This window comes from Notolabrus celidotus, chromosome 5, assembly GCF_009762535.1.
Source record: "Notolabrus celidotus isolate fNotCel1 chromosome 5, fNotCel1.pri, whole genome shotgun sequence".
Classification (NCBI taxonomy): domain Eukaryota; kingdom Metazoa; phylum Chordata; class Actinopteri; order Labriformes; family Labridae; genus Notolabrus; species Notolabrus celidotus.
This window is the reverse complement of record NC_048276.1, coordinates 10,937,000-10,964,540: the sequence shown is the minus strand read 5'-3', so window position 1 is coordinate 10,964,540 and position 27,541 is coordinate 10,937,000. Positions and strand designations below refer to the sequence as shown.

The window sequence follows — 27,541 nt, the reverse complement described above, 5'->3', positions numbered from 1 at the left end:
GTAGTCCTGAATCGTTGTGTCTCCAGTTTTAGTTTTACGTCATGCCCTTGTGTTTTTTCCCTCCTTTTGTGATTACCCTCATTAGTTTCACCTGTGTCCTGTGTTCACACCTGTGATGATTACTCTGTGTATTTAGTTCCTCTCTTTCCCTGTCCCTTGTTGGATCATTGTTTGTCTTTCCTGTGTTCTTATTCCTCTTGGTTTTTTTCTGTGGATTTGTTAAAGTAAGTTTTAGTTTGTCTATCTCAGTTTTTGTTATTTAATCATTTCAATTTTAAAATCTGCACCTGGTTCCTCCTTTTAGTTTACCTCAATTGTGACAATAATAGTTACCACTGCCAAATTTGCTGGAATTGAAATATGTTAACTTGTGTTTTTATTTATTTATTTGTTTTGCTTTTCTTTTCTTTTTACTTCCAGCACAAAGAGTCTGTCTTCCAGCTGGCTGGATTCACACGTTACCTGAAGCTGACCAAAGGTGGATATCCAAAGCCCTTTTCAAATGGACACCCCAGGGGCATCCTGAGCTTGACTTTTCCAGAGTGGATAAGCTTTGGTGGTATCCTCCACAGGTCCCTCTGAAGATAAGTAATTCTCCCCCACTGGAGAATTACTTTGGTCACCCACTTCTTCTCTGGATGCCGCGCAAGCTGTGGCAAGTAAAGCTCACCTGTCCGCATGCAGACTGCTCCAGACAACCTTTGACCTCGGCCGGCTTGCACCAGAAGATCAGGCAGGTGGTGGGAGTGGGCAGTGTGTATTTTATGGCATCTGAGTACCTGGCATGTAAAACATGCAAAAGAAAAGTGATCAGCTGGAGCCATGGCATCGTCTCCCAGCTGGACATTGGTCATAGAGTGCAATTTCCGTGCATTTTGACTTCAAAACTGGCTTGCGACATGGAGGTGGCGACCTTGATGCGTCAGAGAGGGCTGGGAAACAGCAGCAGCCAGGTCCAGCGGAAACTGAGAGAGCGTCACGCTGAGTTGTGGTTGCAGAAAACTGTGCAATACCTCACAGACTGCAAGGGGATGGCCAGCGCTGTGAAATCAGGCCTGATCCTGCCTCTGACATTTGAAGAAGCACCTCCGATGCCTGTTGTCCCCAAACACAGATGGCTGATGCAGGTATATGCTCAGGATGTCCTGCAAAGGCTCGAGGAGATAAAGGCATCCATCACCTCTCAATATGGCCGAATCCTGAAAATGGATTCCACCAAAAAGGTAGCCCGGAAGCTTGCGGGATCTAGCTACGGTACCTGTACCTGGGCAACCAATGTCGGAAATGAGTACGGGCAGGTGGTCATTTCCGTCCTGACTGCCAGTGAGGGTTTTGGTCTCGGGCCAATGATCGAGGGTCTCGTTAAAAGATACAGAGTGGCTGGGGTGGCACCCCCTGAGGTGCTGTATGTCGACCGGGACTGCTGTGGCAACACTCTTCTGAGGAGGCAGTTTGAAGAGTGGGAGCAGATGTCCATCCGGCTTGACATCTGGCACTTCATGCGGAGGATAGCTGTGGGTTGCACAACAGATTCCCATCAGCTGTATGCAACCTTCATGAGTCGCCTCAGCCACTGTATTTTTATGTGGGACGAGGATGACCTCAAGGCCCTGAAGCTGGCAAAGCAGGCAGAGATGGAAGCTGACCGAAGGAGACCATCGGAGGCCGATGTGATGCGTCGCATCAGCAGAAGCGAGCTAGCCTACATTGCAGAAGAGCAACACGTGGGACGAGGGAGACTCAGGTTCTGATCGAAAACCACATCCAGGCCTTTGACGGAGATGCTGGTCGAGACACACTGGGAGTGCCTCTTATCAACTCGGCTCGGATGCAGGAGATCTGGAAGTCCCAGAGGAAGCATGTTGCATGCATCCAGGATCCTCCAGGTATACAGCTGTACACGCAGACAGGAACCCTGGTGAAGGGAGGGCACCGTCTGCCAACTTACCGCTGTGCCAGAGGGTCCACGTCGCTGGAGTCTTTTCACCTGCATCTGAACAGATTCATCCCAGGTAAACGCATGAATTCTCCCGAAGTGACTTTGTTGTTGCTTTATGTCTGTGTGTTTTTTTCTTTACATTTTTGAATTTGTTTTGAAGGCACGCTTGCAAGTGACACCTTCTTCCAAGCCTATCTGTTGGATGGCCTTGCAAGGTGGAATGAGGACCGGGCTGTTGCAGCAACCACTGATGGGCAGCCGCAGCCGCATTCCTACAGCCACCTGCTCCGACATGCTGCAAATGTTCTTGCAGAGGAGGTTCTGGGAAAAAAGATCGTCCCCTACGTTGGACCAACAAAATACACTGGTACGTCATGATGTTGTGTTTTTTTTTTATAGGTTTACGAGTTATTTTTCACCACTGATTCATTATATAATGTTCTCATATGCTATCTAATTGTGGTCATTTTTTTTATGTATTAAAGAAGAGCTTATTGGGGTAGAATACCTCTACCAACAAACCGGGAAGGTTCTCCAGGACTACAAGTTGGCCATCGAGGAATCAGAGACCGCTGATGTGGTTCTGGAGGTGGAGGAAGACTGTGCTGAAGCTGAGGAGTTTCAAGACATCACTGTGCCCACCTTTGAAACAGAGCGAACACCTGCTTCCGCCTCACAAGCATCAGCTTCAGCAGTGCCAGTGATGACACCTACTCCAACTCCAGCAACCAGCTCTGTCCCATCAGTGTCTGTGATTCCTCCAGCACCATGGCCAGCTCCTGAGAGCACTTCTGTCCCGGCTCAGTTGATGCCAGTGATGCCCTCAGTGATGCCAGATGACTGTGAGTCTTACCATGGAATTTATTTGATTTCTGTTGTTGTTGACACACTTACTCTACAGAATGAAAAAATGTAAGCTAAATGTTTAACTTTTTCATGTCTCCCCAGTGGACCAGGTAACGGTGTCTTCAGCACCAGTCGACTCCACTTCACATGACGCAAGAATCACTCTTTTAAATGTAAAGTTACAAAAAAATCAGGTTTATGTTGGCAGTGCTCTGAAATGTTTTACTGTATTTATTCCTGCAACCATAAGGTCTAAAAAATCTTTTCTTTTTAGGATTCTGTTGGACCTGACAATATCCAGGGGTATGGAGCAGTTCAGGACCTTGCAGATTTTTTGCTTGGCCTCAAAGACCACCGCCTGGCTCTGAGTGGAGACGAGTGTGCCCAGGTCATTACCCTGTGGCAGGCATTAGGGGAATATGACAAAAAAAAACAGTCTATCAAGCCCGTCATCAAGCCTCCTTACAAAAAGGACGATTCAGAGCCACAAAAAAGATTGTGGCACCAGGTGTGGAGAGCACCAAAAGGTGTGTTGAATGAAAAAAGTCCAGAGGACTAAATTATGCAAGATTGATAAAAAATGTATCTCTTAACACATAGTAAAACATAAGCAAGAAGAGAATGCACTGAACAGTAAAAATACAAAGAGGGTAAGGATCACATTGAAGACCATCTTATATTAATTCAATGTATACTGTTGTTATTTTCAGGTGTTTCATCGGAGCTCATAGTCCCTGCACAGTGGCCGGACTGCAACAGAGTGGTGGAGGCAGTCTTCACGAGACTCTGCGGATTGTACCAGGGTGCTGTGCGCTGTGAAGGAGTGAGAGTGTCTAGATTCACGATGGTGGCTCGTTCTTACAAAAACATCAGGGAGTGCATCATCACCAATTCCAGGGTGATGAGTCAAACCACAATTCAGCTCCCTGAAGTAAATGCTGCCACAGTCACACAATGGTGAGTAAATGTGCATGCCTCATTTACACACTTTAAATATTTGGAGCAGCAGCAATCAGTTTTCATAACGATGGCTCGCTCAGCAAATGGAATGTAGATCTGAATGAAATAGTCATTTTCAAAAAGCTATAATACAGGACACAGTTGTCATGCTGCTGCATCATAGTTATGATCAGATAGCAAATAATCACCATGTTTTGAATATTGTTTTTGTGTTTCCCCAGGTACAGCAAGCGTTGCAGGTCACAGGAGCAGGACATTTTGAAGCAGGGCATCTCTGCTTCAAATGCACCCATGGCTGGGCCTGACAAACTTCCTGTCGCCATGCAAAAAGTGCCAGCCCTGCACTCTGGCACTTTGGCTGAGCCACACCTGTTTGTCCTTCCCCCAAACACTGCTGGGGAGGCAAAGCTTAAGGGGAGACTGCAACCCCAAACCATCTCCCAAGGACTGACCCTCCCTCTCATTACACCAGCACCACCTGTCCCCCTCCCCTTTATACTTCCGTCTGTGCCTGGAACATCGCAGATGATGTTTTTAAACCTCCAATCACCTTCAGTCCTGTCACCACCCCCACCACCAAGCCAAGATGTACCCTACACGACACAACAGTATCGTAAGAGAAAGCAAGCGCAGGATCTCACTGGGACGGTCACGAGGAAGTACGTCAAGAAGACAGATGTGGTCCTTTGCAGAAAGTGCACAAAAGAAAGGAAGCCACCCTCGCACCTGCAGTATTTCGGGAATTGGTACTGTCAAGAGACGGAGACACAGTCGTACCAAGAATGGAGGACTGAGCTGGAGAAGCGAGGTTACGGGAAAAAGAAAAAGAGCCAAAACGACCCTCCAGCCTCTTAGTAAATTAGACACCTCAGATTTCAGATCAAGAAAACTTTGTTTGACGGTAAAGAAGTTGACGGTCCTAACTATGTGTCAGTTTCCCTGTGAATAACTGCACATAAACATTGTTTTGTCTCAGGAGGGTTTTTAAACTGTATTTAAATAGAATTGTGATGTCCTAACTTGCAGCATGGTTGTGGCTGAAATTACTTTCTAACAGTAAGAGTGAATCTCCTGCAGCCAAATATGCTTTAAAAAATGTTTGTTTCCAAAAGTATTGCAGAAAGTTGGAGTTAAAGAGACTTATCATTATTACTGGGCAGTATTGTAATATGATGTCATTTTTTTTCTCTTCCTGTAAATAGTTTTTAGTTTTGATTTAATAGGCCTTTTGTGTTATATTATTATAATTCATATATTATTCATAGTGTTGTAAATATTGCTATTATTATTATTATCAATGTTGTTGTGTATTAGTACTGTTATTTTTACATTGTTGCTTGTTGTGTATTATTATTACTTTGTTGCTTTTTGCTTAGCATTAAACAGTGTAAAAGTGTGTATATGTAAGTATTATTAATAATGTTGTTGTAAATATTCCTGTTATATTCCTGTTGTTTATAAGTGAGTAAAACTGTTTTTTAAATCATCTGTTTTTTAAGTATTCATCATTCCTCCTTTCTCTGATAATTTAAATTACACCTTCACAGAAATATTCTGAAACTTTTAATGTCTACAAGTTAGAGCTTTAATACAACTCAGACTATATTTATTAATAATAATTATCCTCACATTAATCATGTCTTTGGTCTGTTTAGTCTTCTACATGAAGGCCTTACATGAAGATAAGTCAGGAAGGGGTGGGAATCGAACCTGCGATCTCAGGTTTATGTGACGTACATGATAGTATGCGTCAGAAAACAGCCGGGATCGAACCCGCGATCTCACGTTTGTGTTGCGCATTTATTGACAGTATAGATAGACGCACGGGCGCAGTCCTTGGCGCAATGGATAACGCGTCTGACTACGGATCAGAAGATTCTAGGTTCGACTCCTGGCTAGCTTGTGGCACATTTTAACCTGTAAATCACATGTTCATCTGTCCTCCGATTTCTCCGCTACAACTGAAAGGAGCTCACTGAACCCTGCTGTATCAGTCAGACACAGCTATGGGGAAACTTCCCTTGTATCACCTGCCAGCCATCCTTCTCTGAGAACCACTTTTGTCCTGGAAGCACAAACACAGCAGTGCTGGAAACCGAAAGAAAAAGAAAAATAATTTGAAAACAGCTCTGCGACTGACTTCTGCCCTTGGTCACTGAGGAACCCATCTGAGACACTAAAGGCAAGATGATTCCTGTTCAGGACTCAAACTCCTCTATGCCAAGAAGAAGGTTTGTGGCTGAGCCATGTGGCCGTGATTGTATAGTGGTTAGTACTCTGCGTTGTGGTCGCAGCAACCCCGGTTCGAATCCGGGTCACGGCAAAAGTGCTGAGCTAAACTACTTTAATGTGATCGCTCTTGTGCATGCCAGCCTCTCCTTTGCTCATCCCAATTTCAAGTGGAGAGCTCAGGCAAAATTTCCCTCTTGTCACCTTGGATGTCTCTCTCACCCAGTCATCTCAGTGGCCTCTTCCACACTGCTCTCCGACTGCCAGCCCATTGCCTTTGTGGCGTGCGAGTCAGGGTAATCACATACAGGGGCGGGGCTAGTGGCGCAATGGATAACGCGTCTGACTACGGATCAGAAGATTCTAGGTTCGACTCCTGGCTAGCTCGTGGCACATTTTAACCTGTAAATCACATGTTCCTCTGTCCTCCGATTTCTCCGCTACAACTGAAAGGAGCTCACTTAACCCTGCTGTATCAGTCAGACACAGCTATGGGGAAACTTCCCTTGTATCACCTGCCAGCCATCCTTCTCTGAGAACCACTTTTGTCCTGGAAGCACAAACACAGCATTGCTGGAAGCAGGAAAAGAAAAGAAAAACAAATTTGAAAACAGCTCTGCGACTGACTTTTGCCCCTGGGCTGAGGAACCCATCTGAGACACTAAAGGCAAGATGATTCCTGTTCAGGACTCAAACTCCTCTATGCCAAGAAGAAGGTTTGTGACTGAGCCATGTGGCCGTGATCGTATAGTGGTTAGTACTCTGCGTTGTGGTCGCAGCAACCCCGGTTCGAATCCGGGTCACGGCAAAAGTGCTGAGCTGAACTACTTTAATTTGATCGATCTTGTGCATGCCAGCCTCTCCTTTGCTCATCACAATTTCAAATGGAGAGCTCAGGCAAAATTTCCCTCTTGTCACCTTGGATGTCTCTCTCACCCAGTCATCTCAGTGGCCTCTTCCACACTGCTCTCCGACTGCCAGCCCATTGCCTTTGTATAAGTGGCGTGCGAGTCAGGGTAATCACATACAGGGGCGGGGCTAGTGGCGCAATGGATAACGCGTCTGACTACGGATCAGAAGATTCTAGGTTCGACTCCTGGCTAGCTTGTGGCACATTTTAACCTGTAAATCACATGTTCATCTGTCCTCCGATTTCTCCGCTACAACTGAAAGGAGCTCACTTAACCCTGCTGTATCAGTCAGACACAGCTATGGGGAAACTTCCCTTGTATCACCTGCCAGCCATCCTTCTCTGAGAACCACTTTTGTCCTGGAAGCACAAACACAGCAGTGCTGGAAACCGAAAGAAAGAAAAAGAATTTGAAAACAGCTCTGCGACTGACTTCTGCCCCTGGTCACTGAGGAACCCATCTGCGACACTAATGGCAAGATGATTCCTGTTCAGGACTCAAACTCCTCTATGCCAAGAAGAAGGTTTGTGGCTGAGCCATGTGGCCGTGATCGTATAGTGGTTAGTACTCTGCGTTGTGGTCGCAGCAACCCCGGTTCGAATCCGGGTCACGGCAAAAGTGCTGAGCTGAACTACTTTAATGTGAATGCTCTTGTGCATGCCAGCCTCTCCTTTGCTCATCACAATTTCAAGTGGAGAGCTCAGGCAAAATTTCCCTCTTGTCACCTTGGATGTCTCTCTCACCCAGTCATCTCAGTGGCCTCTTCCACACTGCTCTCCGACTGCCAGCCCATTGCCTTTGTATAAGTGGCGTGCGAGTCAGGGCAATCACATACAGGGGCGGGGCTAGTGGCGCAATGGATAACGCGTCTGACTACGGATCAGAAGATTCTAGGTTCGACTCCTGGCTAGCTCGTGGCACATTTTAACCTGTAAATCACATGTTCCTCTGTCCTCCGATTTCTCCGCTACAACTGAAAGGAGCTCACTTAACCCTGCTGTATCAGTCAGACACAGCTATGGGGAAACTTCCCTTGTATCACCTGCCAGCCATCCTTCTCTGAGAACCACTTTTGTCCTGGAAGCACAAACACAGCATTGCTGGAAGCAGGAAAGAAAAGAAAACAAATTTGAAAACAGCTCTGCGACTGACTTTTGCCCCTGGGCTGAGGAACCATTCTGAGACACTAAAGGCAAGATGATTCCTGTTCAGGACTCAAACTCCTCTATGCCAAGAAGAAGGTTTGTGACTGAGCCATGTGGCCGTGATCGTATAGTGGTTAGTACTCTGCGTTGTGGTCGCAGCAACCCCGGTTCGAATCCGGGTCACGGCAAAAGTGCTGAGCTGAACTACTTTAATGTGATCGATCTTGTGCATGCCAGCCTCTCCTTTGCTCATCACAATTTCAAATGGAGAGCTCAGGCAAAATTTCCCTCTTGTCACCTTGGATGTCTCTCTCACCCAGTCATCTCAGTGGCCTCTTCCACACTGCTCTCCGACTGCCAGCCCATTGCCTTTGTATAAGTGGCGTGCGAGTCAGGGTAATCACATACAGGGGCGGGGCTAGTGGCGCAATGGATAACGCGTCTGACTACGGATCAGAAGATTCTAGGTTCGACTCCTGGCTAGCTTGTGGCACATTTTAACCTGTAAATCACATGTTCATCTGTCCTCCGATTTCTCCGCTACAACTGAAAGGAGCTCACTTAACCCTGCTGTATCAGTCAGACACAGCTATGGGGAAACTTCCCTTGTATCACCTGCCAGCCATCCTTCTCTGAGAACCACTTTTGTCCTGGAAGCACAAACACAGCAGTGCTGGAAACCGAAAGAAAAAGAATTTGAAAACAGCTCTGCGACTGACTTCTGCCCCTGGTCACTGAGGAACCCATCTGCGACACTAATGGCAAGATGATTCCTGTTCAGGACTCAAACTCCTCTATGCCAAGAAGAAGGTTTGTGGCTGAGCCATGTGGCCGTGATCGTATAGTGGTTAGTACTCTGCGTTGTGGTCGCAGCAACCCCGGTTCGAATCCGGGTCACGGCAAAAGTGCTGAGCTGAACTACTTTAATGTGAATGCTCTTGTGCATGCCAGCCTCTCCTTTGCTCATCACAATTTCAAGTGGAGAGCTCAGGCAAAATTTCCCTCTTGTCACCTTGGATGTCTCTCTCACCCAGTCATCTCAGTGGCCTCTTCCACACTGCTCTCCGACTGCCAGCCCATTGCCTTTGTAAGCGGCGTGCGAGTCAGGGTAATCACATACAGGGGCGGGGCTAGTGGCGCAATGGATAACGCGTCTGACTACGGATCAGAAGATTCTAGGTTCGACTCCTGGCTAGCTCGTGGCACATTTTAACCTGTAAATCACATGTTCCTCTGTCCTCCGATTTCTCCGCTACAACTGAAAGGAGCTCACTTAACCCTGCTGTATCAGTCAGACACAGCTATGGGGAAACTTCCCTTGTATCACCTGCCAGCCATCCTTCTCTGAGAACCACTTTTGTCCTGGAAGCACAAACACAGCATTGCTGGAAGCAGGAAAAGAAAAGAAAAACAAATTTGAAAACAGCTCTGCGACTGACTTTTGCCCCTGGGCTGAGGAACCCATTCTGAGACACTAAAGGCAAGATGATTCCTGTTCAGGACTCAAACTCCTCTATGCCAAGAAGAAGGTTTGTGGCTGAGCCATGTGGCCGTGATCGTATAGTGGTTAGTACTCTGCGTTGTGGCCGCAGCAACCCCGGTTCGAATCCGGGTCACGGCAAAAGTGCTGAGCTGAACTACTTTAATGTGATCGCTCTTGTGCATGCCAGCCTCTCCTTTGCTCATCACAATTTCAAGTGGAGAGCTCAGGCAAAATTTCCCTCTTGTCACCTTGGATGTCTCTCTCACCCAGTCATCTCAGTGGCCTCTTCCACACTGCTCTCCGACTGCCAGCTCATTGCCTTTGTATAAGTGGCGTGCGAGTCAGGGTAATCACATACAGGGGCGGGGCTAGTGGCGCAATGGATAACGCGTCTGACTACGGATCAGAAGATTCTAGGTTCGACTCCTGGCTAGCTCGTGACACATTTTAACCTGTAAATCACATGTTCATCTGTCCTCCGATTTCTACGCTACAACTGAAAGGAGCTCACTGAACCCTGCTGTATCAGTCAGACACAGCTATGGGGAAACTTCCCTTGTATCACCTGCCAGCCATCCTTCTCTGAGAACCACTTTTGTCCTGGAAGCACAAACACAGCAGTGCTGGAAACCGAAAGAAAAAGAAAAAGAATTTGAAAACAGCTCTGCGACTGACTTCTGCCCTTGGTCACTGAGGAACCCATCTGAGACACTAAAGGCAAGATGATTCCTGTTCAGGACTCAAACTCCTCTATGCCAAGAAGAAGGTTTGTGGCTGAGCCATGTGGCTGTGATCGTATAGTGGTTAGTACTCTGCGTTGTGGTCGCAGCAACCCCGGTTCGAATCCGGGTCACGGCAAAAGTGCTGAGCTGAACTACTTTAATGTGATCGCTCTTGTGCATGCCAGCCTCTCCTTTGCTCATCACAATTTCAAGTGGAGAGCTCAGGCAAAATTTCCCTCTTGTCACCTTGGATGTCTCTCTCACCCAGTCATCTCAGTGGCCTCTTCCACACTGCTCTCCGACTGCCAGCCCATTGCCTTTGTAAGTGGCGTGCGAGTCAGGGTAATCACATACAGGGGCGGGGCTAGTGGCGCAATGGATAACGCGTCTGACTACGGATCAGAAGATTCTAGGTTCGACTCCTGGCTAGCTCGTGGCACATTTTAACCTGTAAATCACATGTTCCTCTGTCCTCCGATTTCTCCGCTACAACTGAAAGGAGCTCACTGAACCCTGCTGTATCAGTCAGACACAGCTATGGGGAAACTTCCCTTGTATCACCTGCCAGCCATCCTTCTCTGAGAACCACTTTTGTCCTGGAAGCACAAACACAGCATTGCTGGAAGCAGGAAAGAAAGAAAACAAATTTGAAAACAGCTCTGCGACTGACTTTTGCCCCTGGGCCTGAGGAACCCATCTGAGACACTAATGGCAAGATGATTCCTGTTCAGGACTCAAACTCCTCTATGCCAAGAAGAAGGTTTGTGGCTGAGCCATGTGGCCGTGATCGTATAGTGGTTAGTACTCTGCGTTGTGGTCGCAGCAACCCCGGTTCGAATCCGGGTCACGGCAAAAGTGCTGAGCTGAACTACTTTAATGTGAATGCTCTTGTGCATGCCAGCCTCTCCTTTGCTCATCACAATTTCAAGTGGAGAGCTCAGGCAAAATTTCCCTCTTGTCACCTTGGATGTCTCTCTCACCCAGTCATCTCAGTGGCCTCTTCCACACTGCTCTCCGACTGCCAGCTCATTGCCTTTGTATAAGTGGCGTGCGAGTCAGGGTAATCACATACAGGGGCGGGGCTAGTGGCGCAATGGATAACGCGTCTGACTACGGATCAGAAGATTCTAGGTTCGACTCCTGGCTAGCTCGTGGCACATTTTAACCTGTAAATCACATGTTCCTCTGTCCTCCGATTTCTCCGCTACAACTGAAAGGAGCTCACTGAACCCTGCTGTATCAGTCAGACACAGCTATGGGGAAACTTCCCTTGTATCACCTGCCAGCCATCCTTCTCTGAGAACCACTTTTGTCCTGGAAGCACAAACACAGCATTGCTGGAAGCAGGAAAGAAAAGGAAAACAATTTGAAAACAGCTCTGCGACTGACTTCTGCCCCTGGTCACTGAGGAACCCATCTGAGACACTAAAGGCAAGATGATTCCTGTTCAGGACTCAAACTCCTCTATGCCAAGAAGAAGGTTTGTGGCTGAGCCATGTGGCCGTGATCGTATAGTGGTTAGTACTCTGCGTTGTGGCCGCAGCAACCCCGGTTCGAATCCGGGTCACGGCAAAAGTGCTGAGCTGAACTACTTTAATGTGATCGCTCTTGTGCATGCCAGCCTCTCCTTTGCTCATCACAATTTCAAGTGGAGAGCTCAGGCAAAATTTCCCTCTTGTCACCTTGGATGTCTCTGTCACCCAGTCATCTCAGTGGCCTCTTCCACACTGCTCTCCGACTGCCAGCCCATTGCCTTTGTATAAGTGGCGTGCGAGTCAGGGTAATCACATACAGGGGCGGGGCTAGTGGCGCAATGGATAACGCGTCTGACTACGGATCAGAAGATTCTAGGTTCGACTCCTGGCTAGCTCGTGGCACATTTTAACCTGTAAATCACATGTTCATCTGTCCTCCGATTTCTCCGCTACAACTGAAAGGAGCTCACTGAACCCTGCTGTATCAGTCAGACACAGCTATGGGGAAACTTCCCTTGTATCACCTGCCAGCCATCCTTCTCTGAGAACCACTTTTGTCCTGGAAGCACAAACACAGCAGTGCTGGAAACCGAAAGAAAAAGAAAAAGAATTTGAAAACAGCTCTGCGACTGACTTCTGCCCTTGGTCACTGAGGAACCCATCTGAGACACTAAAGGCAAGATGATTCCTGTTCAGGACTCAAACTCCTCTATGCCAAGAAGAAGGTTTGTGGCTGAGCCATGTGGCCGTGATCGTATAGTGGTTAGTACTCTGCGTTGTGGTCGCAGCAACCCCGGTTCGAATCCGGGTCACGGCAAAAGTGCTGAGCTGAACTACTTTAATGTGATCGCTCTTGTGCATGCCAGCCTCTCCTTTGCTCATCACAATTTCAAGTGGAGAGCTCAGGCAAAATTTCCCTCTTGTCACCTTGGATGTCTCTCTCACCCAGTCATCTCAGTGGCCTCTTCCACACTGCTCTCCGACTGCCAGCCCATTGCCTTTGTGCCGTGCGAGTCAGGGTAATCACATACAGGGGCGGGGCTAGTGGCGCAATGGATAACGCGTCTGACTACGGATCAGAAGATTCTAGGTTCGACTCCTGGCTAGCTCGTGACACATTTTAACCTGTAAATCACATGTTCCTCTGTCCTCCGATTTCTACGCTACAACTGAAAGGAGCTCACTGAACCCTGCTGTATCAGTCAGACACAGCTATGGGGAAACTTCCCTTGTATCACCTGCCAGCCATCCTTCTCTGATAACCACTTTTGTCCTGGAAGCACAAACACAGCAGTGCTGGAAACCGAAAGAAAAAGAAAAAGAATTTGAAAACAGCTCTGCGACTGACTTCTGCCCCTGGTCACTGAGGAACCCATCTGAGACACTAAAGGCAAGATGATTCCTGTTCAGGACTCAAACTCCTCTATGCCAAGAAGAAGGTTTGTGGCTGAGCCATGTGGCCGTGATCGTATAGTGGTTAGTACTCTGCGTTGTGGTCGCAGCAACCCTGGTTCGAATCCGGGTCACGGCAAAAGTGCTGAGCTGAACTACTTTAATGTGATTCGCTCTTGTGCATGCCAGCCTCTCCTTTGCTCATCACAATTTCAAGTGGAGAGCTCAGGCAAAATTTCCCTCTTGTCACCTTGGATGTCTCTCTCACCCAGTCATCTCAGTGGCCTCTTCCACACTGCTCTCCGACTGCCAGCTCATTGCCTTTGTATAAGTGGCGTGCGAGTCAGGGTAATCACATACAGGGGCGGGGCTAGTGGCGCAATGGATAACGCGTCTGACTACGGATCAGAAGATTCTAGGTTCGACTCCTGGCTAGCTCGTGGCACATTTTAACCTGTAAATCACATGTTCCTCTGTCCTCCGATTTCTCCGCTACAACTGAAAGGAGCTCACTGAACCCTGCTGTATCAGTCAGACACAGCTATGGGGAAACTTCCCTTGTATCACCTGCCAGCCATCCTTCTCTGAGAACCACTTTTGTCCTGGAAGCACAAACACAGCAGTGCTGGAAACCGAAAGAAAAGAAAAAGAATTTGAAAACAGCTCTGCGACTGACTTCTGCCCTTGGTCACTGAGGAACCCATCTGAGACACTAAAGGCAAGATGATTCCTGTTCAGGACTCAAACTCCTCTATGCCAAGAAGAAGGTTTGTGGCTGAGCCATGTGGCCGTGATTGTATAGTGGTTAGTACTCTGCGTTGTGGTCGCAGCAACCCCGGTTCGAATCCGGGTCACGGCAAAAGTGCTGAGCTGAACTACTTTAATGTGATCGCTCTTGTGCATGCCAGCCTCTCCTTTGCTCATCACAATTTCAAGTGGAGAGCTCAGGCAAAATTTCCCTCTTGTCACCTTGGATGTCTCTCTCACCCAGTCATCTCAGTGGCCTCTTCCACACTGCTCTCCGACTGCCAGCCCATTGCCTTTGTGGCGTGCGAGTCAGGGTAATCACATACAGGGGCGGGGCTAGTGGCGCAATGGATAACGCGTCTGACTACGGATCAGAAGATTCTAGGTTCGACTCCTGGCTAGCTCGTGGCACATTTTAACCTGTAAATCACATGTTCCTCTGTCCTCCGATTTCTCCGCTACAACTGAAAGGAGCTCACTTAACCCTGCTGTATCAGTCAGACACAGCTATGGGGAAACTTCCCTTGTATCACCTGCCAGCCATCCTTCTCTGAGAACCACTTTTGTCCTGGAAGCACAAACACAGCATTGCTGGAAGCAGGAAAACAAAAGAAAAACAAATTTGAAAACAGCTCTGCGACTGACTTTTGCCCCTGGGCTGAGGAACCCATCTGAGACACTAAAGGCAAGATGATTCCTGTTCAGGACTCAAACTCCTCTATGCCAAGAAGAAGGTTTGTGGCTGAGCCATGTGGCCGTGATCGTATAGTGGTTAGTACTCTGCGTTGTGGCCGCAGCAACCCCGGTTCGAATCCGGGTCACGGCAAAAGTGCTGAGCTGAACTACTTTAATGTGAATGCTCTTGTGCATGCCAGCCTCTCCTTTGCTCATCACAATTTCAAGTGGAGAGCTCAGGCAAAATTTCCCTCTTGTCACCTTGGATGTCTCTCTCACCCAGTCATCTCAGTGGCCTCTTCCACACTGCTCTCCGACTGCCAGCCCATTGCCTTTGTATAAGTGGCGTGCGAGTCAGGGTAATCACATACAGGGGCGGGGCTAGTGGCGCAATGGATAACGCGTCTGACTACGGATCAGAAGATTCTAGGTTCGACTCCTGGCTAGCTTGTGGCACATTTTAACCTGTAAATCACATGTTCATCTGTCCTCCGATTGCTCCGCTACAACTGAAAGGAGCTCACTGAACCCTGCTGTATCAGTCAGACACAGCTATGGGGAAACTTCCCTTGTATCACCTGCCAGCCATCCTTCTCTGAGAACCACTTTTGTCCTGGAAGCACAAACACAGCAGTGCTGGAAACCGAAAGAAAAAGAAAAAGAATTTGAAAACAGCTCTGCGACTGACTTCTGCCCTTGGTCACTGAGGAACCCATCTGAGACACTAAAGGCAAGATGATTCCTGTTCAGGACTCAAACTCCTCTATGCCAAGAAGAAGGTTTGTGGCTGAGCCATGTGGCCGTGATTGTATAGTGGTTAGTACTCTGCGTTGTGGTCGCAGCAATCCCGGTTCGAATCCGGGTCACGGCAAAAGTGCTGAGCTAAACTACTTTAATGTGATCGCTCTTGTGCATGCCAGCCTCTCCTTTGCTCATCCCAATTTCAAGTGGAGAGCTCAGGCAAAATTTCCCTCTTGTCACCTTGGATGTCTCTCTCACCCAGTCATCTCAGTGGCCTCTTCCACACTGCTCTCCGACTGCCAGCCCATTGCCTTTGTGGCGTGCGAGTCAGGGTAATCACATACAGGGGCGGGGCTAGTGGCGCAATGGATAACGCGTCTGACTACGGATCAGAAGATTCTAGGTTCGACTCCTGGCTAGCTCGTGGCACATTTTAACCTGTAAATCACATGTTCCTCTGTCCTCCGATTTCTCCGCTACAACTGAAAGGAGCTCACTTAACCCTGCTGTATCAGTCAGACACAGCTATGGGGAAACTTCCCTTGTATCACCTGCCAGCCATCCTTCTCTGAGAACCACTTTTGTCCTGGAAGCACAAACACAGCTGTAACGGCAGATTATGAATGAATGTGTGTGACCTGTGTGCGTAATTAAGGTTGTACGGGGGTCATTGTCTATTTAGGTAGGAACCTTTGTTGTGTGGTCAGGTGTTCCGCCCGGATGGTTATACAGTTTTTGACCGCTCAAGCAGCATGGTGCTGCGGGAGTTATGCGTGTATGTTTGTCTATGAAATGTCATGTTTTTGGACACTTTTGGAGAATATATCACGAAAATAAACGGACCAAGAGTTCAACTGGGAAATATGACTCGGACTTTCATTCATCAATCACGGTAAACCAAGCGCGTCAGATAGGTATTCCAGGTGCAGCGCCTCAGTGGCTTAAAGCTTTGGCTTGGCCTCTACAATCAAGTCAAAAACTTTGTTATATTGGAAGTTGGAGTGAGAGCTGTTGCTCGAGTTCGGGAGCAGTTCTGAAGCAGTTTGACGGTGTGTCGAGTGACGCGGACGCGGACGCCGACGGAGACGGAGGCGTGTGTGTGTGGAGCCACGGTGTGGAGCAGTGATCAGCTGGTGGTCATCTTCCCACCTGCTGCCCAGGACGCGGACGCCGACGGAGACGGAGACGGAGGCGTGTGTGTGTGGAGCCACGGTGTGGAGCAGTGATCAGCTGGTGGTCATCTTCCCACCTGCTGCCCAGGACGCGGACGCCGACGGAGACGGACACGGAGGCGTGTGTGTGTGGAGCCACGGTGTGGAGCAGTGATCAGCTGGTGGTCATCTTCCCACCTGCGGCCCAGGACGCGGAGGCCGGAGAGGGACAATGGCGGAGAGGACGCCGGATCTCTTCGTGGTTGGATTATTGTTCACCGTTCATCTGAAATAGGTATGTGTAGCGCGCTACCACCGGTTAAGATGGCCATCTGAATTTAGAATGTGTGCACACGTACTTGCGTAATTCCAATGCATTGGTTGTGAAGTTGATAAACATTTAACTTTGTATTGACTTATTTGTTGCGATCTGTTGACTGTCGGACTATTTAAATATGGATGAGTGTGCAGTGAATGAAGACGCGCCGTCTGGTGTGAGTGTGCCAGCTGACGCTTGCAAACCGGACTCTGTGGCCGGAAAAAGCGACGCTCAAACCAGCAAACGCGTGGTCAAACTTTCTGTGAAAGGTCTTGCTGATAAAATAGTCAGATTGCAAAGTAGCAGAAAGGCGAAGCTAAATAAGGCTAGCGGTTTGCGGAAAACAATACAAGGTTTAATGCAAAATGGTAAAGGCGCCGAGGTTCAAAAATGTCACAATGACTTCATTGATTTGTGTGATGAAATAAGGTGTATTCATGATTCTGTGATGATTTTGTTGCCACGTGAAGAAAAGGAAAGACATGAAACATGGTTCAAAGCAAAAATGATGTTCAATGATGAATTTATCGAAAGCGTTGAAGAGTGGGTAAAATTCAATGGAAACTGTGTGTCCGAAAATGGAATTAATGCTGGTTTGACGACTGATGTTGGTGACAAACATGATGGTATTGACCCCAACGATAGTGTTTCAAATGTGGGCAAGCATTCAAATAAAAGTGACACAAGTAACAGGTCAAGTACCACTTCTTCTGCTCAAATAAAGGCAGCAGCCGAAAGAGCTGCACTGGTTGCTCGTATGGCATCGTTAAAGGAACGACATGCATTGGAGGAACAGGAGCAACTGATAAAAAGGAAAAAGGAACAGCTCGCGATGGAGACCGAGCTAGCGGCATCTAATGCTAAGTTGGCAGTCTTTCAGGCTTCAGATGGACAAGTTCTCTCACAGGCACCCACGGATGGAATGAACTCTTATTTTGAAAAGGAAAAGAGGAAAGTGGCATCAGTAAATAACCTTGACCCTATGGCAAAGGAATATGAGCCTGCAGCATGTAAAACATCACAAGAAATGCAACAAAAGGATTGGTTATTGCCACAAAATAAACAGCAAGCAATGGATGTGCGATCAAAGCAACAAGGAAAACACTCGTCAATAGAAAAACAACAACTTAGAGGTAAGGATCCAAAGCCCGTGGAAACATCAAAAGTTTTGCCTTCTGAAACAACTGATTGGATAAGACAAAGAAGTGAGGAACAAATGTATCACCAGTCAAAGGAGCAGATTCCATCTGGAGATGTCATCAGTATTATGCATAAGCAAAATGAAATCACAGCAACCCTTGTTCACCAACAACGCTTACTGTCGCTTCCTGCACGAGACATTCCTGTGTTTGAAGGAGATCCATTTCAATATATGGCTTTCTTAAAGGCATTTGAACAAGGAGTGGAGGATAAAGCTTGCAAAGCTGACTGCTTATACTATCTGGAGCAGTTCACCAAAGGACAGCCGAAGGAATTGGTACGTAGCTGCCAACATATGGACCCTGAACGTGGCTACATTGTGGCAAAGGGCCTGCTTCAAGAACATTTTGGGAACGAGTATAAGATCGCTGTTGCATATATTGAAAAAGCCCTAGCCTGGCCAACCATTAAGACAGAAGATGTGAAATCTTTGCAAGCATATGCATTATTCTTGCGTGGATGCTGTAATGTGATGGAGGAGCTCCATTACATGCAGGAGTTGGACATGCCCAGCAATATGAGAATGGTGGTTTCCAAATTGCCATATAAACTCCGAGAAAAATGGAGAGCAGTGGCTCATAACATTTTGGAAACCTATAATCACAGAGCTCGTTTTATTGATGTTGTTTTGTTGCTGGAGAAACATGTGAGGATTCTTTCTGATCCGATCTTTGGAGACATTGGAGCGAATGTAGCACAAAGTGCAGCTGGCGTTAGACCCTCTGACAAATTCAAGCCACAGACAAAGTTCAGCGGAGGAAGAGGAAGTAGTTTCGCTACAACAGTGACACAAGTGGACTCACCTGAAGAAAGAGCTATAACCAAAGGCTTCAAGAAACAGGAGGCTTTGTTTTGTCACTGCTGTTCACGCACTCACCTTTTGGAGAAATGCCAACTGTTCCTGCACAAGAAGCACAGAGAGAAGATTCACTTTCTAAAAGAGAAAGGACTTTGTTTTGGATGCCTCTGCATGGGACACATGAGCCGCGACTGTGACAAACGCTTAACCTGTGAAGTTTGTGAGCAACAACATCCGACAGCGCTGCATATTGTGAAGTTTAGAGTTGAGTCGAAACAGACAAAGGAGCCACCAAATGTTGTAGCATCAACTTCTGCCGAGACATGTGGGCGTACAGGGGCTGGAAAGGATCGTTGCATCCTCTCCATCATTCCAGTGCAGGTCAAGTCCGCAAAAGGAAATAAGGTCATACAGACGTATGCATTTCTGGATCCTGGTAGCACCGCTACGTTTTGCTCCGAGCATCTCATGCAGCAGTTAAGCGTAGCAGGAAAAAGAACAAGTTTTCTTCTGAAAACAATGGGACAAGAAAGGGTTGTTCCTGCATACTCCATATTTGGGATGGAGATTTCAGAGCTCAATGGAAAGAGATTTTACCCTCTGCCCGAGACCCTCACACAAAAAGAAATGCCAGTCACCTCAGATAACATTGTCACTGCAGCGGATATGGAAAGGTGGCCTTATTTGTCAAAGGTTCCTGTTCCTGCCATAAAGGCCAATGTTGATTTGCTGATCGGAACCAACGCACCCAGGTTATTGGAGCCATGGGAGGTGGTGAACAGCTGTGGAGATGGCCCATACGCTATAAGAACAGTGTTGGGCTGGGTAATCAATGGTCCTTTAAATGGAAATGGCAGCAGTGGTGACATGGAGTTTTCCCCTGCCATGGTGAATAAAATATCTGTGTCAACTTTGGAAGTGTTGCTGAACAATCAATACACTCACGACTTCAGCGACAGGCCCTCGGAGGAGGAAGAAATGTCGAGAGAGGATGTTCGATTTATGGAGATAATGGATTCTTCTGCAACTCTACAGGACAAGAGGTACAACCTGAAGTTGCCCTTTAAGAAACCAGATCTCTCTCTGCCAAACAGCTATACTGTGGCTAAGCAGAGGATACTTGGATTGAGGAAAAGATTCGTGAAAAGTCCACAGTTTCACACGGAATACTTGCAGTGTCTCAACGAGGTAATTGGAAAGGGTTACGCAGAGCGAGTGCCTCAGCAGCAGCTGCAAGGTAAAAAAGGAAAGGTGTGGTACATACCTCATCACAGCGTCTACCATCCAAGAAAGAGTTCTCTCCGAGTGGTATTTGATTGTGGGGCCACGTATCAAGGCACATCATTAAACAGTGAGTTGCTACAGGGACCAAACCTAACTAGCACCCTGCTTGGAGTCCTCACACGTTTCAGGCAGGAGCCTGTGGCATGCATGGGTGACATACAGGCTATGTTTCACCAGGTGAAGGTTGCAGAGGAAGATCAAGATTTTCTGCGCTTCCTCTGGTGGCCAGAAGGAGATCTTAGCAAGGAGCTTGCAGACCACAGAATGACTGTGCACCTGTTTGGAGCGGTTTCATCTCCCAGTTGTGCAAGCTATGCGCTAAGAAAAACTGCAGACGATAACCGGTCTGACTTCTCTGCAAAGACCATTGAGGCTGTAAAGCAACATTTCTATGTGGATGACTGTTTGGTGAGCTTTGGCTCAGAAGAGGAAGCCATGCGAACAATAAAGGAACTCAGCGCCCTCTGTAAAAGAGGTGGGTTCATTCTGGAGAAATGGGTGAGCAACAGTCGGGCAGTGTTGCAGACAATTGCTGAGGATCACTGGGCAAAAGACATAAAGGAGCTCAATCTGGACAGAGACAATCTTCCTGTGGAGAGAGCTTTGGGCTTGCTTTGGTGCGTTGAGTCAGACTCATTTAAGTTCAAAATGGAAGTGAAACCACAGTCTCTAACCCGGCGTGGGATGTTGTCAACAACCAGCTCAGTGTATGATCCTTTGGGATTTTTGTCACCGGTTACTCTGTCTGCCAAGATGATGCAACAAGAACTCTGCAGGAGAAGCTGTGGATGGGATGATGCTATACCACCAGACATCTTAAAGCAGTGGGAAAGGTGGCTGCAGGAGATTGGGTCACTAGCATCATTTAGGGTCGAAAGATGTGTAAAGTCAAGGAACTTTGGAGACTCCATACACAGTCAACTTCATCATTTTGCTGATGCCAGTACAGATGGCTACGGCACTGTAACCTACATCAGGTTGAAGAACTGCAGAGATGACGTTCACGTTGCTTTCCTTCTGGGAAAGGCAAGAGTTACACCTCTGAAAGCTGTGACTGTTCCACGACTGGAACTGACTGCTGCTGTACTGGCTGCCAGAGTGGATGTGATGCTAAAGGCGGAGCTTCAAATTCACTTGGAGAAGTCTGTATTCTGGACAGACAGCACATCAGTTTTAAAATACGTCAATAATGAGGACAAGCGTTTCCATACGTTTGTGGCTAATAGGATCTCAGCCATAAGAGAAATATCAAGCCCTTCTCAGTGGAGACACGTCAGCTCAAAAGACAATCCAGCTGACCATGCTTCCAGGGGCATGAATGTGCAAGATTTTCTAAAAACCAGTGCATGGCTTGAAGGTCCCAGCTTTTTGTGGCATCCTGAAGAGGACTGGCCAGCAGATGGCGTTGATGTCCAAGTGGATTGTGATGATCCAGAGACGAGAAAGGAAGCCTCAGTGAATTACACTGTAAATGATTCACCCAATGCTACTGACCAGCTTTTAACGTATTTCTCAGACTGGAGGAAGCTCAAGGTGTCAGTTGCCTGGTTTCTCAAAATAAAACACCATCTGTTGGAGCTCAGTCGTTGGAGAAAAGGTTTGAAGAACCCTGATCCACAAACGGGTCAGACGAGAGGACAAAGGGCCGCTGTCAAACCAAATTCAAACATCTTGACACCAAATGATCTGTTGGATGCTGAAAGAGCTATCATTCAGTACTGTCAGCAGCAAAGGTTTGAGGACGAAATTTCCTCTCTGCTCTCTGAAAAGGGTACAGTGAGCAGACAAAGTTCCATCTATAGGCTGGATCCTATTTTTGAAGATGGACTCCTAAGGGTAGGAGGAAGATTAAGTAAAGGAGCGATGCCGTTGGAGGAAAAACATCCCCTCATCCTTTCCAAGGATCAGCACATCTCCAAGCTTATTCTGAAAGATACTCACCAACTATTGGGACACAGTGGACGGAACCATACACTGTCCGTACTCAGGAGGAAGTATTGGATAACCAGTGGAAATGCTGCCGTGAGGAAGATATTGTCTGAATGCAGCTATTGCAGACGCTATAACGGAAGGGCCATGGAGCAAAAAATGGCCGATCTTCCAAAGGAGAGAATCATTCCAGACTTGCCTCCATTCACAAACGTTGGAGTGGACTACTTTGGACCTGTGGAAATAAAGAAGGGCAGAACAACTTGCAAACGTTATGGTGTGGTGTTTACCTGCATGACGAGTAGAGCAGTTCATCTGGAGGTGGCAAACTCATTGGAAACAGATTCCTGCATCAACGCAATTCGTCGGTTTATCAGCAGGAGAGGCCAAGTGGCTCACATCAGATCGGACAATGGAACAAATTTCATTGGAGCCGAAAGAGAACTGAGAGAGGCTCTTGCTGCAGTGAACCATGAGCGCATTCAAGGAGCTCTGAATCCAGCTGGAGTGAAATGGAGTTTCAATCCACCAGCAGGATCTCATCATGGTGGAGTTTGGGAGCGTATGATACGCATAATAAGACGCATTCTTTACTCAGTCTTGCACCAGCAGACATTGGATGATGATGGACTTCACACTGTTATGTGTGAGGTAGAAGCTATCTTGAACGATCGGCCAATCACCAAGCTGTCGGATGACCCGAATGACTTGGAACCTCTCACACCAAATCACCTTCTCCTGTTAAAGGGAAAACCATCCTTACCTCCTGGACTTTTTGAACCTTCTGATATGTATGTGAGGCGTCGCTGGAGACAAGTTCAATACATGTCAGATCTGTTTTGGAAGCGATGGATCCGGGAGTACCTGCCATTGTTGCAAGAGAGACAGAAGTGGAATCAAAGGAAACGGAGTCTAGTAGCCGGTGATGTGGTCGTCATCATGGATTCCTCAGCTCCACGTGGTTCCTGGCCTCTTGGCAAAGTGTTGGAGGTTTTTCCTGACAAAAGGGGCATGGTGCGATCTGTCAAACTACAGACTAAAAACAGTGTGCTTGTGAGACCCGTAACGAAACTTTGTCTGGTACAAGAGGTGTAAATTGTATCATAATAGTTTGCACTTACATGTCTGGTCTTCACATTTTTTGGTTGGTATTGAATTGTTCTGCCTGCCAGAACAATTAGGGGCCGGTGTGTAACGGCAGATTATGAATGAATGTGTGTGACCTGTGTGCGTAATTAAGGTTGTACGGGGGTCATTGTCTATTTAGGTAGGAACCTTTGTTGTGTGGTCAGGTGTTCCGCCCGGATGGTTATACAGTTTTTGACCGCTCAAGCAGCATGGTGCTGCGGGAGTTATGCGTGTATGTTTGTCTATGAAATGTCATGTTTTTGGACACTTTTGGAGAATATATCACGAAAATAAACGGACCAAGAGTTCAACTGGGAAATATGACTCGGACTTTCATTCATCAATCACGGTAAACCAAGCGCGTCAGATAGGTATTCCAGGTGCAGCGCCTCAGTGGCTTAAAGCTTTGGCTTGGCCTCTACAACAGCATTGCTGGAAGCAGGAAAAGAAAAGAAAAACAAATTTGAAAACAGCTCTGCGACTGACTTTTGCCCCTGGGCTGAGGAACCCATCTGAGACACTAAAGGCAAGATGATTCCTGTTCAGGACTCAAACTCCTCTATGCCAAGAAGAAGGTTTGTGACTGAGCCATGTGGCCGTGATCGTATAGTGGTTAGTACTCTGCGTTGTGGTCGCAGCAACCCCGGTTCGAATCCGGGTCACGGCAAAAGTGCTGAGCTGAACTACTTTAATTTGATCGATCTTGTGCATGCCAGCCTCTCCTTTGCTCATCACAATTTCAAGTGGAGAGCTCAGGCAAAATTTCCCTCTTGTCACCTTGGATGTCTCTCTCACCCAGTCATCTCAGTGGCCTCTTCCACACTGCTCTCCGACTGCCAGCCCATTGCCTTTGTATAAGTGGCGTGCGAGTCAGGGTAATCACATACAGGGGCGGGGCTAGTGGCGCAATGGATAACGCGTCTGACTACGGATCAGAAGATTCTAGGTTCGACTCCTGGCTAGCTCGTGGCACATTTTAACCTGTAAATCACATGTTCATCTGTCCTCCGATTTCTCCGCTACAACTGAAAGGAGCTCACTTAACCCTGCTGTATCAGTCAGACACAGCTATGGGGAAACTTCCCTTGTATCACCTGCCAGCCATCCTTCTCTGAGAACCACTTTTGTCCTGGAAGCACAAACACAGCAGTGCTGGAAACCGAAAGAAAAAGAATTTCAAAACAGCTCTGCGACTGACTTCTGCCCCTGGTCACTGAGGAACCCATCTGCGACACTAATGGCAAGATGATTCCTGTTCAGGACTCAAACTCCTCTATGCCAAGAAGAAGGTTTGTGGCTGAGCCATGTGGCCGTGATCGTATAGTGGTTAGTACTCTGCGTTGTGGTCGCAGCAACCCCGGTTCGAATCTGGGTCACGGCAAAAGTGCTGAGCTGAACTACTTTAATGTGATCGCTCTTGTGCATGCCAGCCTCTCCTTTGCTCATCACAATTTCAAGTGGAGAGCTCAGGCAAAATTTCCCTCTTGTCACCTTGGATGTCTCTCTCACCCAGTCATCTCAGTGGCCTCTTCCACACTGCTCTCCGACTGCCAGCCCATTGCCTTTGTATAAGTGGCGTGCGAGTCAGGGTAATCACATACAGGGACGGGGCTAGTGGCGCAATGGATAACGCGTCTGACTACGGATCAGAAGATTCTAGGTTCGACTCCTGGCTAGCTCGTGGCACATTTTAACCTGTAAATCACATGTTCCTCTGTCCTCCGATTTCTACGCTACAACTGAAAGGAGCTCACTTAACCCTGCTGTATCAGTCAGACACAGCTATGGGGAAACTTCCCTTGTATCACCTGCCAGCCATCCTTCTCTGAGAACCACTTTTGTCCTGGAAGCACAAACACAGCATTGCTGGAAGCAGGAAAAGAAAAGAAAAACAAATTTGAAAACAGCTCTGCGACTGACTTTTGCCCCTGGGCTGAGGAACCATTCTGAGACACTAAAGGCAAGATGATTCCTGTTCAGGACTCAAACTCCTCTATGCCAAGAAGAAGGTTTGTGGCTGAGCCATGTGGCCGTGATCGTATAGTGGTTAGTACTCTGCGTTGTGGTCGCAGCAACCCCGGTTCGAATCCGGGTCACGGCAAAAGTGCTGAGCTGAACTACTTTAATGTGAATGCTCTTGTGCATGCCAGCCTCTCCTTTGCTCATCACAATTTCAAGTGGAGAGCTCAGGCAAAATTTCCCTCTTGTCACCTTGGATGTCTCTCTCACCCAGTCATCTCAGTGGCCTCTTCCACACTGCTCTCCGACTGCCAGCCCATTGCCTTTGTATAAGCGGCGTGCGAGTCAGGGTAATCACATACAGGGGCGGGGCTAGTGGCGCAATGGATAACGCGTCTGACTACGGATCAGAAGATTCTAGGTTCGACTCCTGGCTAGCTCGTGGCACATTTTAACCTGTAAATCACATGTTCCTCTGTCCTCCGATTTCTCCGCTACAACTGAAAGGAGCTCACTTAACCCTGCTGTATCAGTCAGACACAGCTATGGGGAAACTTCCCTTGTATCACCTGCCAGCCATCCTTCTCTGAGAACCACTTTTGTCCTGGAAGCACAAACACAGCATTGCTGGAAGCAGGAAAAGAAAAGAAAAACAAATTTGAAAACAGCTCTGCGACTGACTTTTGCCCCTGGGCTGAGGAACCATTCTGAGACACTAAAGGCAAGATGATTCCTGTTCAGGACTCAAACTCCTCTATGCCAAGAAGAAGGTTTGTGGCTGAGCCATGTGGCCGTGATCGTATAGTGGTTAGTACTCTGCGTTGTGGCCGCAGCAACCCCGGTTCGAATCCGGGTCACGGCAAAAGTGCTGAGCTGAACTACTTTAATGTGATCGCTCTTGTGCATGCCAGCCTCTCCTTTGCCCATCACAATTTCAAGTGGAGAGCTCAGGCAAAATTTCCCTCTTGTCACCTTGGATGTCTCTCTCACCCAGTCATCTCAGTGGCCTCTTCCACACTGCTCTCCGACTGCCAGCCCATTGCCTTTGTATAAGTGGCGTGCGAGTCAGGGTAATCACATACAGGGGCGGGGCTAGTGGCGCAATGGATAACGCGTCTGACTACGGATCAGAAGATTCTAGGTTCGACTCCTGGCTAGCTCGTGGCACATTTTAACCTGTAAATCACATGTTCCTCTGTCCTCCGATTTCTACGCTACAACTGAAAGGAGCTCACTTAACCCTGCTGTATCAGTCAGACACAGCTATGGGGAAACTTCCCTTGTATCACCTGCCAGCCATCCTTCTCTGAGAACCACTTTTGTCCTGGAAGCACAAACACAGCATTGCTGGAAGCAGGAAAAGAAAAGAAAAACAAATTTGAAAACAGCTCTGCGACTGACTTTTGCCCCTGGGCTGAGGAACCATTCTGAGACACTAAAGGCAAGATGATTCCTGTTCAGGACTCAAACTCCTCTATGCCAAGAAGAAGGTTTGTGGCTGAGCCATGTGGCCGTGATCGTATAGTGGTTAGTACTCTGCGTTGTGGTCGCAGCAACCCCGGTTCGAATCCGGGTCACGGCAAAAGTGCTGAGCTGAACTACTTTAATGTGAATGCTCTTGTGCATGCCAGCCTCTCCTTTGCTCATCACAATTTCAAGTGGAGAGCTCAGGCAAAATTTCCCTCTTGTCACCTTGGATGTCTCTCTCACCCAGTCATCTCAGTGGCCTCTTCCACACTGCTCTCCGACTGCCAGCCCATTGCCTTTGTATAAGTGGCGTGCGAGTCAGGGTAATCACATACAGGGGCGGGGCTAGTGGCGCAATGGATAACGCGTCTGACTACGGATCAGAAGATTCTAGGTTCGACTCCTGGCTAGCTCGTGGCACATTTTAACCTGTAAATCACATGTTCCTCTGTCCTCCGATTTCTACGCTACAACTGAAAGGAGCTCACTTAACCCTGCTGTATCAGTCAGACACAGCTATGGGGAAACTTCCCTTGTATCACCTGCCAGCCATCCTTCTCTGAGAACCACTTTTGTCCTGGAAGCACAAACACAGCATTGCTGGAAGCAGGAAAAGAAAAGAAAAACAAATTTGAAAACAGCTCTGCGACTGACTTTTGCCCCTGGGCTGAGGAACCATTCTGAGACACTAAAGGCAAGATGATTCCTGTTCAGGACTCAAACTCCTCTATGCCAAGAAGAAGGTTTGTGGCTGAGCCATGTGGCCGTGATCGTATAGTGGTTAGTACTCTGCGTTGTGGCCGCAGCAACCCCGGTTCGAATCCGGGTCACGGCAAAAGTGCTGAGCTGAACTACTTTAATGTGATCGCTCTTGTGCATGCCAGCCTCTCCTTTGCTCATCACAATTTCAAGTGGAGAGCTCAGGCAAAATTTCCCTCTTGTCACCTTGGATGTCTCTCTCACCCAGTCATCTCAGTGGCCTCTTCCACACTGCTCTCCGACTGCCAGCCCATTGCCTTTGTATAAGTGGCGTGCGAGTC

The 27,541-nt window shown here is 47.7% G+C and overlaps 3 protein-coding genes and 39 non-coding genes across 53 annotated transcripts in view; 41 read left to right on the top strand and 1 right to left on the bottom strand.

Annotated features, from left to right (window-relative positions):
• Positions 1–27,541, bottom strand: part of LOC117813017 (cilia- and flagella-associated protein 54-like) — a 94,802-nt gene that overhangs the window by 20,084 nt on the left and 47,177 nt on the right. The window lies entirely within an intron of this gene.
• Positions 117–2,880, top strand: LOC117813019. 2 transcript variants are annotated; one of them, XM_034684059.1, is made up of 4 exons: positions 117–224; positions 421–2,012; positions 2,100–2,306; positions 2,425–2,880. In XM_034684059.1, exons 2-4 carry the CDS (start codon positions 1,829–1,831, stop codon positions 2,853–2,855), a joined length of 822 nt encoding a protein of 273 aa, XP_034539950.1. In that variant the 5' UTR covers positions 117–224; positions 421–1,828; the 3' UTR covers positions 2,856–2,880. The 2 variants fall into 2 exon arrangements, with proteins under 2 accessions (XP_034539950.1, XP_034539949.1); XM_034684058.1 differs by lacking the exons at positions 2,100–2,306; positions 2,425–2,880 and having other exon boundaries at positions 421–1,829.
• On the top strand, positions 3,525–5,131 carry LOC117813021. 2 transcript variants are annotated; one of them, XM_034684061.1, is made up of 2 exons: positions 3,525–3,742; positions 3,973–5,131. In XM_034684061.1, the coding sequence occupies exons 1-2, from the start codon at positions 3,630–3,632 to the stop codon at positions 4,598–4,600; spliced, it is 741 nt and encodes a 246-aa protein (XP_034539952.1). In that variant the 5' UTR covers positions 3,525–3,629; the 3' UTR covers positions 4,601–5,131. The 2 variants fall into 2 exon arrangements, with proteins under 2 accessions (XP_034539952.1, XP_034539951.1); XM_034684060.1 differs by having other exon boundaries at positions 3,967–5,103.
• On the top strand, positions 5,997–6,068 carry trnah-gug. The gene has a single exon. It is a non-coding gene; the product is annotated as a tRNA-His (tRNA).
• trnar-acg lies at positions 6,290–6,362 on the top strand. Its single transcript has one exon. It is a non-coding gene; the product is annotated as a tRNA-Arg (tRNA).
• Positions 6,711–6,782, top strand: trnah-gug. The gene has a single exon. It is a non-coding gene; the product is annotated as a tRNA-His (tRNA).
• Positions 7,010–7,082, top strand: trnar-acg. Its single transcript has one exon. It is a non-coding gene; the product is annotated as a tRNA-Arg (tRNA).
• Positions 7,429–7,500, top strand: trnah-gug. Its single transcript has one exon. It is a non-coding gene; the product is annotated as a tRNA-His (tRNA).
• trnar-acg lies at positions 7,728–7,800 on the top strand. The gene has a single exon. It is a non-coding gene; the product is annotated as a tRNA-Arg (tRNA).
• trnah-gug lies at positions 8,147–8,218 on the top strand. Its single transcript has one exon. It is a non-coding gene; the product is annotated as a tRNA-His (tRNA).
• On the top strand, positions 8,446–8,518 carry trnar-acg. Its single transcript has one exon. It is a non-coding gene; the product is annotated as a tRNA-Arg (tRNA).
• trnah-gug lies at positions 8,861–8,932 on the top strand. Its single transcript has one exon. It is a non-coding gene; the product is annotated as a tRNA-His (tRNA).
• On the top strand, positions 9,158–9,230 carry trnar-acg. The gene has a single exon. It is a non-coding gene; the product is annotated as a tRNA-Arg (tRNA).
• On the top strand, positions 9,580–9,651 carry trnah-gug. Its single transcript has one exon. It is a non-coding gene; the product is annotated as a tRNA-His (tRNA).
• Positions 9,879–9,951, top strand: trnar-acg. Its single transcript has one exon. It is a non-coding gene; the product is annotated as a tRNA-Arg (tRNA).
• On the top strand, positions 10,300–10,371 carry trnah-gug. Its single transcript has one exon. It is a non-coding gene; the product is annotated as a tRNA-His (tRNA).
• On the top strand, positions 10,597–10,669 carry trnar-acg. The gene has a single exon. It is a non-coding gene; the product is annotated as a tRNA-Arg (tRNA).
• trnah-gug lies at positions 11,016–11,087 on the top strand. The gene has a single exon. It is a non-coding gene; the product is annotated as a tRNA-His (tRNA).
• Positions 11,315–11,387, top strand: trnar-acg. Its single transcript has one exon. It is a non-coding gene; the product is annotated as a tRNA-Arg (tRNA).
• On the top strand, positions 11,736–11,807 carry trnah-gug. Its single transcript has one exon. It is a non-coding gene; the product is annotated as a tRNA-His (tRNA).
• On the top strand, positions 12,035–12,107 carry trnar-acg. Its single transcript has one exon. It is a non-coding gene; the product is annotated as a tRNA-Arg (tRNA).
• trnah-gug lies at positions 12,456–12,527 on the top strand. Its single transcript has one exon. It is a non-coding gene; the product is annotated as a tRNA-His (tRNA).
• On the top strand, positions 12,749–12,821 carry trnar-acg. Its single transcript has one exon. It is a non-coding gene; the product is annotated as a tRNA-Arg (tRNA).
• trnah-gug lies at positions 13,170–13,241 on the top strand. Its single transcript has one exon. It is a non-coding gene; the product is annotated as a tRNA-His (tRNA).
• trnar-acg lies at positions 13,470–13,542 on the top strand. Its single transcript has one exon. It is a non-coding gene; the product is annotated as a tRNA-Arg (tRNA).
• trnah-gug lies at positions 13,890–13,961 on the top strand. Its single transcript has one exon. It is a non-coding gene; the product is annotated as a tRNA-His (tRNA).
• Positions 14,183–14,255, top strand: trnar-acg. The gene has a single exon. It is a non-coding gene; the product is annotated as a tRNA-Arg (tRNA).
• On the top strand, positions 14,604–14,675 carry trnah-gug. The gene has a single exon. It is a non-coding gene; the product is annotated as a tRNA-His (tRNA).
• trnar-acg lies at positions 14,903–14,975 on the top strand. Its single transcript has one exon. It is a non-coding gene; the product is annotated as a tRNA-Arg (tRNA).
• On the top strand, positions 15,324–15,395 carry trnah-gug. The gene has a single exon. It is a non-coding gene; the product is annotated as a tRNA-His (tRNA).
• Positions 15,617–15,689, top strand: trnar-acg. The gene has a single exon. It is a non-coding gene; the product is annotated as a tRNA-Arg (tRNA).
• On the top strand, positions 23,671–23,742 carry trnah-gug. Its single transcript has one exon. It is a non-coding gene; the product is annotated as a tRNA-His (tRNA).
• trnar-acg lies at positions 23,970–24,042 on the top strand. The gene has a single exon. It is a non-coding gene; the product is annotated as a tRNA-Arg (tRNA).
• On the top strand, positions 24,385–24,456 carry trnah-gug. The gene has a single exon. It is a non-coding gene; the product is annotated as a tRNA-His (tRNA).
• trnar-acg lies at positions 24,684–24,756 on the top strand. Its single transcript has one exon. It is a non-coding gene; the product is annotated as a tRNA-Arg (tRNA).
• Positions 25,105–25,176, top strand: trnah-gug. Its single transcript has one exon. It is a non-coding gene; the product is annotated as a tRNA-His (tRNA).
• trnar-acg lies at positions 25,404–25,476 on the top strand. The gene has a single exon. It is a non-coding gene; the product is annotated as a tRNA-Arg (tRNA).
• trnah-gug lies at positions 25,825–25,896 on the top strand. Its single transcript has one exon. It is a non-coding gene; the product is annotated as a tRNA-His (tRNA).
• On the top strand, positions 26,124–26,196 carry trnar-acg. The gene has a single exon. It is a non-coding gene; the product is annotated as a tRNA-Arg (tRNA).
• trnah-gug lies at positions 26,545–26,616 on the top strand. The gene has a single exon. It is a non-coding gene; the product is annotated as a tRNA-His (tRNA).
• Positions 26,844–26,916, top strand: trnar-acg. Its single transcript has one exon. It is a non-coding gene; the product is annotated as a tRNA-Arg (tRNA).
• trnah-gug lies at positions 27,265–27,336 on the top strand. Its single transcript has one exon. It is a non-coding gene; the product is annotated as a tRNA-His (tRNA).

Excerpts from the sequence above, each read along its gene's own strand:
- LOC117813019 (XM_034684058.1), top strand. The coding sequence starts at position 639 with ATGCCGCGCAAGCTGTGGCAAGTAAAGCTCACCTGTCCGCATGCAGAC.
- LOC117813021 (XM_034684060.1), top strand. The coding sequence starts at position 3,630 with ATGGTGGCTCGTTCTTACAAAAACATCAGGGAGTGCATCATCACCAAT. Across the intron at positions 3,743-3,966 it reads GCTGCCACAGTCACACAATG|GTACAGCAAGCGTTGCAGGT; the intron begins GTGAGTAAATGT and ends GTGTTTCCCCAG.